General features: G+C 56.9%; 1 protein-coding gene across 8 annotated transcripts in view; it reads right to left on the minus strand.

Moving 5' to 3' along the window:
* SNED1 (sushi, nidogen and EGF like domains 1) overlaps positions 1 to 10,598 on the minus strand; it is an 82,400-nt gene extending 71,802 nt beyond the window's left edge. For all 8 annotated transcript variants that reach the window (XM_045066903.1, XM_045066897.1, XM_045066902.1 and 5 more), the window contains exon 1: positions 9,971 to 10,598. In XM_045066903.1, the coding sequence (XP_044922838.1) occupies positions 9,971 to 10,183 (213 nt within the window). In that variant the 5' untranslated portion in view covers positions 10,184 to 10,598. The remainder of the gene's footprint in view (positions 1 to 9,970) is intronic.
* Positions 10,599 to 13,080: the final 2,482 nt, after the last annotated feature.

Below are 13,080 nucleotides of genomic sequence, written 5' to 3' on the forward strand. Positions count from 1 at the left end.
GTGCAACATGAATGCGGTTGTAGAAAATCCAAAAGAATCTCCACATAATTTAGTAAAACTATTAAGAGGCTTGGTTGTTAAATGTAAAATTAGGAAATGTAAAAAAATCAACCATGAATCTACATACCAGCAGTAAATAGAAATTCAAGACACCATTAACAACAGTATAAAAATAATAAGTACTTCAGAATCAATCTAACAGAAGATGCTCAAAGCTTCTCTGCAGTCAATTCTAAAGCTTGACTGAGAGCATTAAAGACGATGTAAATCAGTCTAGAGGCACGCCATGTTTCCAGATTGCATGACCCAGTGTTGTAAAGATACCTGTTCACCTACACGCCCCCATATATTCAAAGCAGTCTCAAAAAAATCCCGACAAGTATGTGTATGCATGTAACCTGATAAGCCAGTTCCAAATTTTATATGAAAATGCAATGCCAAGAATGACGCAGGCCCTCTCAAGAAGAACAGGACAGACGGACAAACACTAAGATCGCCCATGGTGCCCCGGACTTGGACAGCCCGGAGACCACCTCCCTGCCCTGCAAAACACTCGTTCCCACAGCAGGGGCGCTGTGAGGCAGCACGTGTCTCCTTTCCCTGCCCCTTTGATCGCTCCCCAAATACAGAGCCCAGCTCCAGGGGGTGTGTGACACCTCATCGTGAATGACAAAGCAATTCAGCAATGACACTGTTGGAGAAAGTCAGTGTTGGACACTGACTTTTGGGGGTGATTTTTACAATAAGGCACAAAACCCTCTAATCATAAACACAAAGAAGGACACATATTATATTAAAATTAAGAACACCTATTCACCCAAAGATGCCATTAAAGAGGGTGAAATAAGGCATAGAACGGAAAAAGAAATTTAAAGTGTTTGTGACCTGGGTTTGTTAAGAACTCACACAGATCAAAAGGGGAAAGACTTCACAAACGAGAAGATCCAATAGTTAGCGAATATATACAAGATATGTTCAGTCTCACTGATAAAAAGGAAGTTAAAATCATATTAACACATCAGTACACAACGACCAGATGGTAAACATGCTGGTGGGGTGTCGTGCGGTGGGAACACCCGTGGGCCGACATGTCTAATCAGCTGAAGACAGGTGCACCCCCATGGCCCAGCGGTCTCACTATGTACAAATGTGTGTGAAGGGTGCCCAGATACATGGTCCAGAATTTTCATACGCAGCGTTGTTAAGAAGAGCCTAAAACTAGAAACTCCAGATGTCCACCACAGTCAAACAATTGTGGTCTCTCCAGATAATTAAATGGCAAAGGTGAACTAAGACAATACCCCAAGTGGGTGACCCTAAACATGCCTGGAGCAAAGGCAGCAGGTGCAAGAGAAGGCTTCCCTGAACTTCCGTCAGACATAGTGTCCAAACGGTCTTCTTGGGGATGCATGCTGGGAGGGCAGGTAAGAGGGGCTAGGGCAGCACCACAAGGAGCACACAGGGGCTGGGGGCTGCTATAACGGGGTGGGCCCACTGAGGCTTGCACCGCATTTGTCCCTTTGCGGCACATGTCATGGGTCCCCTCTTCTGCATGTGTTCAGGAAGAGAGTTAAGGGTGAGAAGTCACAGGCTTTCACAAAAGGCACCCGTGGATGGGAGGGGTAGAGTCCACGGCAGCAGGCAGTGAGAGCCCATGGGCTTCAGCTGGAGCTGCAGGCGGCCATGGTCACCTGCCAGGGTGGACAGAGCCTATACTGCCCTCCCTGCGTCCCTCAGCTGGCCTGTCCTCCGCTGTGGCTCCTCAGACCACTGCGTTCTCCTCCCGCTTGGAAGTCAAGCCCGGCACCCAGGTGTGTGTGGTGCGTGCAGAGGCCTCCAGCTTGTCCTCACCCCAGACTGCTGCTGCCCTCCCCCCATCCCCCACCCCTGGGCTGTGGGCCTGGAGCCCAGGGGTCCAGGCAGGAGGCAGAACAAGCCGGCCCTGTTTCCCTGCCAGGGCAGGGCTGGGCCAGGACCACAGCCGAGAAGGTGGTGGGGGCCCCGGGCTGAACAAGCAGGCTGCTGGCAGGCACTCTCACCTGGGCAGGAACCACACTGGACTTTCTTTCTCCAGATGGGAACATCTGCACGGTGGGGGTCCAGTGCAAGCTGGACCGGAGGGTTGGGTCAGCAGACCCAGAGCAGGGAGCTGGGGGGGTGAGGGGCTCCATGCAGCAGCCCCTCTCTACCCCTCAGCAGGGTTCCTCTCCTGCTTCAGGGCAGGGCAAATGTCACTTGGCAAAACACTGATTTTATTATTATTTTTCTATGTGCAGTAGTACTTTATAAGACATGTGATGAAGATATGGAGGCTGAGGAGGGAGGATTGGACCTGGAATCCCCCTCAGATACCCCCCTGTGACAGGCAAGTGTCTTAGCTGAATGAGGTAGATTTCATCCCCATGTGGGACTTAGAGAAGTGGGGGTCCACCTGCATGCCATTTAGCCACTGGCTTCCTAGAAACTTGACCATGGGCCTGGCCTGGGTGTTTGCTGGGCCCTCGGGCCCGGTACAGCCACCCTGACTAGGCTGGCCATGAGGACCTGAGGCCCGTGTGGGGGACTCCCCCAGCCCTTTGGGACTGTCATGGAAATACAGGGAGACCCCAGGAGCAGAGAGAAAGGAGGAGCCTCTGATTTGCCCTCCCAGCCCCTTCCTATAGATTCCACTGGCCGGGGCCTCGCTCTGGTCATCACGTGGTCTCCCCAAGACAGGCCTCTCCCACACGGGCTGCCTCGTTAATGTGCAGGCACCTGCTGCTGGAATGAGGCCGTTCCCGAGGTGTCCCAGCCCGGGGTGGGACTTGTACACTGGCTGTCTCGTGAGGCCTTTGTGGCAGCAGGAACTGAGTGCAGGGGTGGGCTGCCGGCAGCTGTCGCCCTCCGCCTCCTGCCTGTCACCTTCTCTCCCAGAGCCCTGCAGTCAGTCCACAAGGGGGCGTCCCATACCCTCCGAGCAGGCTGATGGTCCCGGGAAGGAAGCAGCTGCTCAGGTCCCCAGGGTGGCCCAGAAGCCATCGCATGCAACAGGAAGTTGCAGTGGCTCTGTGACCTGTGGGGTGGCAAGAGGGGCATGTGCCCGGATGCATGTGTGGCCGTGTATGGAACATGTGTATGAGTGGGAGTGTGTGATGAGTGTGTATGAGTGTATGTGGATAAGTGTGTATCTCTATGAGAGTGTAGGTAGTGTGTGATTGTGTGATGAGTGTATATGTGTACAAGTATGTGTATATGTACATATATGATTGTGTTTCTGTGTATGAGTATGTGTATAAGTGTGTATGAGTGTGTGATTTTATGAGTGTGCATGTGTATGAATATGTGTATGTGTATACAAGTGTTTATATATGTGTATGTGCTGAGTGTGTGCATGCATGTGGCGGGGTGTGTGAGTACATGAATGTATTAGTGTGTACGTGCGCATGTATATATGTGTGTGTAAGGGTATGTGTGTATGCATTTCAGGTGTACATGTATGTGTGTAAGTGTATCAGGGTGTTACGTGTATGAGTGTGTGGGGGTGTGCAAGTGTATGTGTGTGAGTGTGTATATATGTATATGAGTGTATGTGTGAGTGTGTGTGTGTGTGTGTGCTTGCACGTGTGCAGTGTGGTGTTGGGCAGGCCATAGGGCACCCCCCCTTCCTGCAGGCCCAGGCCAGTCCCCCACTGGTTCAGGAAAGGCACAGAGGGATAGCACTGGCGGCATTTCCGACTTGGATAAAACCAGGAAAGAGCGGAAATGTCCTGGAGAGTCTCTCCGAGGCAACTTCCAGCCCAAAGTATGTGACGTGTGTCTGGCTGGTCCCTGAGCCAGGAGCTCAGGGGCTTGCAGTGCCACCCTTGCAGGATGGAGCGGCTGTTCTGTGCGTGGCCGGGCGGGCCTGGAGGGCGGCCAGGGACCCCGAGGCCACAGCACCCCAGCTCTGCAAACATCACATCCAAAAGGGCGGGGCCTTGGTTCCTGCTTTGACTTCTCTGCCAAGAATAAAACAATAAAGCCCCTGAGGCCTTTTATAAGCTTGTTTTGAAAAATGTAGGCATGTTTTTTATTTCCTGGCAGCTTTCTGGGTAATTAGGATTCCTCCCACGGCACAGCTGGGGGCTGGAGTCCGGCCTGCAGGGCAGTGAGTGGGCAGGGCCCCTGGGGCTCACAGGCCAGGTCGGGTCTGAGCCCTGGAGAGCCTGAGCCTGCTGCGAGCACCCGGCTGGGGAAGGAAGGGAGGCTGGCCCTTGGCTGAGCTGGGGCAGAGCTAGAGCCTGCTTTAGGAAATAGCGCCCAGGGCTACTGGGGGCGGGGTGGGGAAGGAGGGGGACCCTCGAAGGCAGATGGGGAGGGGAGGAAGCTGCCTCAGGGCCCACTTCCTGGGCCCGGGCACCTGGGTGGAGGGCTTCCCAGGGAGGGTGGGAAAGCAGAGCTCTCGGCTAGAGGAGCAGCCGCTCCCTTCCTCCCTCCCAGGCCAAGCCCTCCTGCGCTGGGAGCCCCAGGCTGTACTTCCTGCGGTGTCCTCCCCCTTCACCCTCCTCCACAGTCGTCCTCCGGAGGCTGCCTGCGGCCACCCTCTCCTCTGCCCTCAGCTAGCTGCCCGTGGCCCCCACCCACAGGCGCTGCCTCTCTGGTGTCCCAGTACCTGTGTCTCACGTCCTGTCCCTGATGCTGTCATCTCTCTTTTTCCTGGTATAGATGCAGCTCCCGCCCCACGCCCCCGCCCTGACAAAGCCTCTTCCTTGCCTCTCCTTGGGTACCCCACAACCAGGTGTCCCTTCGGGCCTAGAGCCCAGCTCCCCAATGGCCCCTGGACATGCCTCCCTATAGAATACAGGCCCACAGCACCTGGGCACCAGTTTCCTTCCTCTGTGCCCATCACCTGCCTGAGCTGTGGCCTCCCTGTCTCTTCGGAGACCTTGCTGCCCCTCAGCCTGGTCCACTCCTTGGACAGAGGCCCTTCCTTTTAGCCATCCTACATCCCTGCAACCACGTGGGGTCCACTGCCCTCCTATAGCCCCCACAGTGGAGATGAACCCCGCATGCAAACCCGGCGTGTCCCCTGCTCTCCACATACACCCAGACTCACCCTGCTCTTCCCCCTTCTGTGGACAGCAGTCACACTTTTGGGCCCCAGCCTCATCCCAAACCCCGACTGAACAAGTGTCTGAAGCTGGCTGTGCCCATGCTCCTGCTGACCAGAGGAGCCTGCAGGGGTCCGAGGGGCTGTGCCCGCTCTGGTCTACCCCCGGGCCAGCTCAGAGGACGGTGTGGTCCCAGGCTGCCCTGCTGCGTGAAGGGTTTGGGCTGAAGGACCCAAGCCTGGATCCTGTCCTTGCCCCACTCCTTCTGCCTGCACTCAGCTTGTGCAGTCAGACTTCTGTCTCTGCTGAGTGCTGGGGCTAGGGAGCAGGGCAGTGGCTATGTACACAGTAGGTGTTTAATGAATGACTTGTTCCACTTTGTAAAGAACCAGTTTATGGACAATGAGACTCTAAGTCTGCACCCTCCAGCCTCAGAGACAAAGGATGGGGAGAAACCAGCTGGTGCTTTCCCCCAGTTGCCTGCTCACCGACCCATAGGAGCAGCCTCCCTGGGGGCCAGGAGAGGACAGTGCCCACGAGGATGCCTTTCGGTGTGTCAGGGGGCAGTAAGGAGATGCATTCCTTCAGACTCAGTCAGCCCACTTGGAGCAATGTATTGTAAGGAAAGGACAGGACAGGAGACCCGTGTAAATGAGAGGAGAGGTGGCACCTGTGCCCTTGTCATTAATTCATGGGGGCCACTGAGACTACCCACTCAGTCAACAGTCAATAGAGCAACTGATTCAATCTAGATCAATTCTGATCTAGCCACATGATGGAATATTAGACTGTCACCAGAAAGCATGTTTCTACAAATTTAAGGCATGGGAAGTGCTCATGACATAAAATAGTGAAAGAAATATGGGAAACAGGAATTGTGTGAAGCAGCAGCCCCAAGGTCTATCTTGTGGACCCTAGGTATGCTCAAAAATGGGTCAAGAATTTCAGCAAAATGTTAAAAGTAGTATTTTTGGGTGGTGGGATTGTGGATGTCTCATCGCACTGACCAGAATGCTAACAACAGACATTGGCTGAGCAGCTTCCAGTTGTGGCCGCCTTCTGGAAGCCGGAACAGTACAGTGAACAAAATAGACAGAAATGACTTTGTTTTAGAGAGGAGGAGGGGCGAAGGGAGGGGAGAAGCTCAAGCGGACTCCACGCTGAGCACATGGGGGTGCGACCTCACGCCCCTGAGATCATGACCTGAGCTGAGACCAAGAGTCAGATGCCTAACTTGTGGAGCCCCTCCTCAGGTGCCCCCAGGAATGACTTTAATATGAAAACCAAAACATGGCTGCTAGCTCTTGCCTCAGTGTGGGGGCTTGGCTGAGGGTTTGGAATGAGAGCATGAACAAGTCGATGCGGGAGGAATGCACCAGGTTCTGACCGTGAGCTGTGGAGGGACAGGCTTTGGTGGGCTGGTCCCTTCCAGCTCCCCAGTTCTGGCCTCGTGCCATTCCTGCGAGCTAAGGGGCGGGGAGGCCCGAGCTGTTCCCAGAGGGCTGGGGTGGCCTCCCGGGGGCCGGGTGTGTGTCCAGGTGCTCCAGGCAGCACACACAGAAGGCTGTTCTAGCAGAACATTCAGGCGTTCACTCTGGTTTGATAGACAGAAAAACTGTAAAAACACCACAAGGAGCGTCCTCCCACTCTATTCCCACCTACCCGCCACTCGGATGTGACTGGGTGCGGGCTCTCCCCTCATCTGTCTGTCTGTCTGCACATAATGTTTCCTGAGCTGCTTGAGAGCAAGGGGCAGACACGATTCCCTCTGCCCACAACCAAAGACTCCCTCTGCTGGAAGCGCAGGCCCCAGGTCAGGAAAGTGAAGTCTGACACGCTGCCGCTGCTGTCTACAGTCCTTCCCCTCATTCCCATATGACATCCCTTGTGGACTTCTACCAGTGCAAGCTCCCTGCTTCCCTCTTTATCTAATGGATGAAAACCTGTTCCTACCAGTCTTTTCAGCTGATTGTCCCCATATGGCCAGGGAGCCCTCTGAAGCCCTCTGTGTCCTCCTGCCACATCCCGACCATTCTTGGAGCACGTCTTACTTCTCAGGAGCTTGATTCCCAGGCTCCTTCTGCACTTTCCCTGCCTGGAGCGTATGGTCTCCATAGAGCCCTAGTTCCTTCCAGGAAGACTGACGTTTGGCAAGCAGAAGCCGAGCACCAGGAGAGTCTGGTGCTCTGGGGTAGTGTAGCTTTCATTTCCCTGAGTGGAGAGAGCCAGGAAATGCGTCCACTGTGCGTACACGTGCATGTGCATGCACGCGCGCGCACGCGCACACACACACACACACACACACACACGTGCCATGTCCACTGCCTCCTTTCAGAATACATAAATACATGTTGTGAGTTTGTCCTGACACGGCTTGCAGGACACAGGTCCACAGGTGGAAGGCAGACACCAAGCAAGGAAACAACAATGGTGGGGTCAGGGGCAAGCACAGGGGACACAGTGGAGGAGGGGAGTGGGGGCCCTCATCAAGACCTGCAAGTTTGGGGAAGAGCCCTGGCTGCAGGAATGGTGAACGCCACCCCTGAGTGGGGCCTGCTCTGTGTGGCTGGAGCAGAGGGGGCTGGAAGGTGTTCTGGGGGCCAAACCACCCAGCCTCGAGGCTGGGGGCTGAAAGGAGAGGCAGGGTCTCATTCATGTTTGTCAGTGCTCCTATGGACAGGCTCCAAGGGCAGGACCAGGAGACAAAGACCAGCAAGGAGGCACCTACACACACCCTGCACCCTGGCGAGTGGGGACGGTGGCCAGACCCAGGGCTGTGATGGTGCCGACACTGGGAAGTGGGATGTGTTTCCAAGGCTCCGACAATGAGGGGACGAGGGAAAGGAAGGAGGCATCGGAAGGTGATGGTGGGTCCAGGGAGGAAGCAGGATCTCTGTTTGGGTTCCACTGAGTTTGAGATGGAAGGGTGAGGAGGCAGCTCGACAGGGTGATCCAAAAGGCCCTGGGATCTGCCTTCCGAGCCTCAGTTTCCCCATTTGCCCTCTGATAGTCCAGGCACAGGCACAGGAGGCACCAGCCAGGATCACATGCTATGGGGCAAACACCTTCCCCTCTCTCATGTAGCTTTGATCATAACCTGCCTCCCACCGGCTGCCCTGCCCTCCACGACCACAGTGCCCCCGAGGTCCTGCCGGCAGGTGTCTGGGCACTGCTCCCTCAGGAATCCCACTCCCCAGAGGGCACAGCCTGCCCACTGCATCCATGCTGACAAGTGTTACTCCAATATTCTTTTTGTTTCAGGAAAAGGCTTTTATGGAGATACATGTTTGGTTAGCTGCTGTAATATTCATTTCTGATGAAATGATTTATTTTCCTAGCAGATCTTTCCACCTTAGAGCCGTTTCTCCCGGCTATTTTGGCAAGGGTAGACGTTTTTGGTAGGCTATTAAGAGGGTCGACCATTTTAATAATATTTTCACCTGCGACTTTGATGGGAAGGCTGAGCCTGGCCCAGATGTTTATGGTACATTTTGATAGTGTTCTGTGAGAATAGTATCCCCAGCTCTCCCACAGCTAAGAGTCAAGGGCCTCATCTGGCCCCTGCAGATGCTGAGCACGACTCTGCACTGTCCACCATGTACCACTGCAAGTTCATCCTGTCCCGGGGGACCCTCAGCAGAGTGACTTCTACACAGAGAATGTGTGCCCCTCCCACCACTGCCATCAGCAAATGCTGCTGCCCAGGTGCGGAAGCCTTCCTGCACAGGTGCAGGGAGAGGCTGCTGCCAGGCTGTGCTGTGGCTGCTGGTGGAGGGAGAGCATGACATTGGCGGAGGCCACTGGGACAGAGCTGGGTGAGGATGTCCATAGTGCAAAAGATGTGAGTGGGGGTGGGGGTGGCCTTGAAGGTGGTGGGGAGGAGAGAGCTGATGGAACAGGTGGCTGCGCAGACAGGGGTATGCAGAGGGTGGTGCTCGTGTGGGTGGATGGCAGGGCAGACGGTGGCAGTGGTATTGAAAGTGGCTGAGGCCATGGCTGGTGTGACAGTGTTGGAGGTAATGGGAAGTACCATCAGGCTGGCCCAATACTTTTCTAGCCTTGATTCAGAGGATAGTGGGTGCCAGTGCCCAGGGGTCCTCATAGTAAAGGCACCAAGCAGGGATGAGTTGTAATGTTTCATGCCCTCTGTGGCCCAGGGTCCCTCCCTGGGAGCAGCACACAGAACCAGCCCTCCAGCCTCGGCCTTCAGCCGGAGCAGCTCCTGCTCTCCTGAGTCCCTAGCTCCCTCTCCAAGTCCTGTTTGGGACCTATGGGCCTGAGTGACCAGCTCCTGGACTCAGGACCAAGGGAGAAAGGGAGACAACCGCCAGAGGAGACACAGGAGGTGGTCTGCAGAGAAGCAGGCCCTGCCCTGATTGCTGGGCATGGGTCCCAGATTCCTGGCAGTGGGCCTCAGGTGTCAACTCAGGGCGGGGCCTGACCAGGAGAGAGGGTGAGGCCGTCTCAGGCCCAGTGAGGAACTGAAAGAGTCGGGTGCCTCACTCGGGAAACTGAGGCCCCAGGAAGCACGTGGCTACTGCCACACTTATGTGTCTGAAAGAAGCAGGACAGGGCCGGACTCCCCCCACCGTGCTGGGGACTCGTCGCTGGGCAGATGCGATCTGCGCGGGGTGCCCAAGCTCCTGGCGGGTGAGGCCGAGCCGGGGCTCGCCACGCTCCCCTCGCCCAGGTGGCCCGACTGCAGTTCGAACCCCACCCCCGCCCGCCTCTCCCGCGGGCCGCTGTCCGGCCTTGGCCGCCGGAGGGAGGAAGCGCTGTCCTCATTCCACCTCTGGCCGCCGTGGTGCCAAGTTGCTGGCGGCGGCGGCGGGAGTCGCGGCGGCGGGCAGCGGCGGGGCGCAGCGCCCTCCCCGGCACCCCCGCGGCTCGAGGTTACTCACGTAGAGTCCGGAGTGTTCGGCGCCGAAGAACGGGAAGGGCACGGAGAGCGGCTGCAGACCCGAGCCGCCGTCGTCCTGCTTGGGGGTGACAGCGTCGCCGCGCTCCGCGCCGAAAGGGTAGAAGTCGGCGAGGGCCACCGCGCCGCGAACCCCGCGCACGCCTAGCCCCAGGGCCGCAGCCAAGAGCAGCGCCCAGGCGGCGCCGCGCTGCATCGCCGAGGATGGGCGGCCGGGACGCAGCTGAGCACAGCGGGGCTGGAGCGGGGGCGCAGCGAGGACAGCGCGGGGACAGCGCGGGGACGCAGCGGGAACGCAGCGGGGCCGGAGCGGGGACGCAGCGGGGACAGCGCGGGGGCGCAGCGGGGACCGCGCGGCAACAGAGCGGAGACGCAGAGGGGACAGCGCGGGGACGCAGCGAGTACAGCGCGGGGGCGCAGCGGGGGCGCAGCGGGGACGCAGCGGGGACGGACGGCTTGGCAGCTTGTGCGGGGCCGGAGCCGGCGGGGCCGGGCGGAGTGCGAGGAGCGCGGCGCGCGGCGCGCAGTCGGTGGGGTTCCGCGCGCTCCGCCGAGCTGCGCTCAGGTCGCAGCTCCGCGAAGGAAGGCGCAGTGCGGGACCGCGCTCAGGGCCGGCCACGCCCCAGGGGCCGCGATTTAAATATCCAGCCGGGCGGTCACTGGACCTGGGCGGGGGACTGGGCGGGGTCATGCAAATAACACCGCTCTTAAAGCGCCAGGCCTCTGGGAGGGTGGGGCGCCCGCGCTGGCTTTGAGGCGCAGCTCTCTGGTTCTCGGCAAAAGCTTTGCCTAGGTGAGAGCTTCGCCGACCAGCGTCCTGTGGCGGGGATCATCCTCCTCCTCCGTGGGTCCACAGTTGCCAGACTAGGGCGGGCCCAATGGAAGCACCTTGCCCAAACAGCAATTCTGAGACACACCCTAAATCCTACCTGAGATGTTAAGTCTGGGTCTCTGTCCTGCTAGGGGACCCTGTCACCCCCTGCAGACAGTGGTCAGTTGGGGCCACTCTGGCTTAACAGTGCCTGGTTACCCTTGTGGAAGTGGCTAGAGGCCAGCCCCCTGCAGCTCCCAAACTCTGGGCCTGTGGACACTTACTTGCTCCTGGCCCTGGAGGTGAGGTTTCCCTCTGTTTTTGCGAGGGCCCCAGGCCTGGGGGACTTCAGGGCATTAGACAAGGTGTTTGTGCCCTGCACAGCCACATCAGGAGAAATTCCTGGGGAGGTTTCCCAACTGGTTCAGGATCCTAAGGGAACCTCACGGCAAGAGACTCTTCAGCAGACTCCTGGGTTTAGTGGCTGTCAGTGGGGAAGACAGGTCCACGTGGGCCTGGGGGCAAGTGGATAGATGCTCTTGGGCTTGGTGGATGGAGCCCACAGCCCAGATTCCATGTTCCAAGTTCGTGGCCATCCCAGCTCTTCTTCTTCCCCTGGAACCACTGACCTCACACCTTGTTCTGAACATTTGTCCCTCCTCAGGCTCAGTGCAGGACCCTCTCCCATCCTCCCTGCCCTCAGAATCTGGCGTTGGGAGATGTGTGACTGTGAGCCAAGCCCGAAGCGCCTGAAGACAACGGGGACCCACCAAGAATAAGTGGAAAGAGCCAGCACTACCACTGAATTTCTGGGAGCTTTTATGTCTGGCTCTGTATTTTTCTGTGTGTCCTAGAATGTCTTCAGTGAGCAACTGTTGTTTTGCAGTTAGCCAGGAACATTAGTGTGACTTTGAAGAAACAGTGGACAGGTCCTCAGAGTGTGACGGTTTGACTCTGCGGGTTACAGATGTAGGCTAGAATCAGGGAAGAATTTAAGGAGGCACCACCCAGAGAACAAGGTCCCCCCAAACTGCTCCCTAGTTCCACTGAGCTCGGCTGCGAGAGGGCCAGCCCTGAGGCCAGGCTCCTGCCTTGGGGACGCCCCAGGACAGCAGGACAACTGTATGCTTCCAATGAAGGATAAGAAAGATCAAGGCCTCCCTTGGGTGGCCTTGGAGGACAAAAGTCAGAAATGACATCTGATGGCCAGGGCTGTGCGGGAAAAAGAATCCCAAGTTCACATGGCTCTCTGCAGGAACCCAGGGAGGAAGGGCACGTTCCCACTTGCTCATGTTCGCTTAGTCACACACACACGCATGCACACTCTCACACACATGGACACGACACTCAAACACCCACACACCCACACTCCATCACAACTGCTCACACACACCTGCTCACAGACCCAGCAGCTGCCCACCTGCCCACGGGCACCTCTTCTGCTCCCCCTCCTGAGCACATGCGTCCAGGGAACCTAGTCAAGACCCATTTCTGGGCTAGACTTGGGGGGAGGAGGGCTGTTCCAGAGCCCAGCTAGATGGGCTGGGGATACAGTGCCCACTAGATGCATTCAGAAAAGGACTGTTTCTTCAGACATGGTGGCAGTGGTTGCCCTAGACAAGGGGTCCCAACCAGGCCACACAAGCATGTCCCCTGGGTGGCTTGGTGAGGCCATGCTTAGGCCTGGGCGCCACCCCAGAGAGCAGGTGCCTGTAGCTCCAGGTCGGAGCCAGCCACAGGCAGACCCTTGGGTCGTGGTCCCCAGTGAGGTCTTATCTACCTGGGGCCCATGCCTGGCTGTCTGGGCCAATTTGTACCTGGTCTGGGGGGTTAACATGAGGCCCCACCACTGCAGGACAGTACATTAAAAAAAAAAAAAAAAAAAAAAAAACAACCAAAACCCAAAACAAAACGAATTCCCCACCCAGCCCCAATAACTCCACAGGCAAAAAAAAGGGAAAAAAAATTTTTTTTCGGGTGCTAAAAATATTATCAGGAAATACTTTTCAGCAATGTGCTGTTTTAGGTTCCCCTCTGGACTCAAGGGCGCCTTTGTCTCTGCCACAGAAAGTCCACATTTATCAAAACCAAAGTCGTTTTTATCAAGCAGGCTCATGTTCCTGCGGCCAGGAAATCTGAGCCTCCCCAACAGGCCTGTGACAGCTTAGTTCAGGGCCTGGGTATGTGTGCAATTTCAATGGGGGAGCCCTCGAGCCGACCCTGGGATACCTCAGGACTAGGGGCTCCATACAGGGCAAGGTAGGGAGTGTCCTTCCCCAGAA

Source organism: Mustela putorius, unplaced genomic scaffold (genome assembly GCF_011764305.1).
Source record: "Mustela putorius furo isolate JIRA1106 unplaced genomic scaffold, ASM1176430v1.1 tig00003869_pilon_pilon_pilon, whole genome shotgun sequence".
NCBI lineage: Eukaryota > Metazoa > Chordata > Mammalia > Carnivora > Mustelidae > Mustela > Mustela putorius.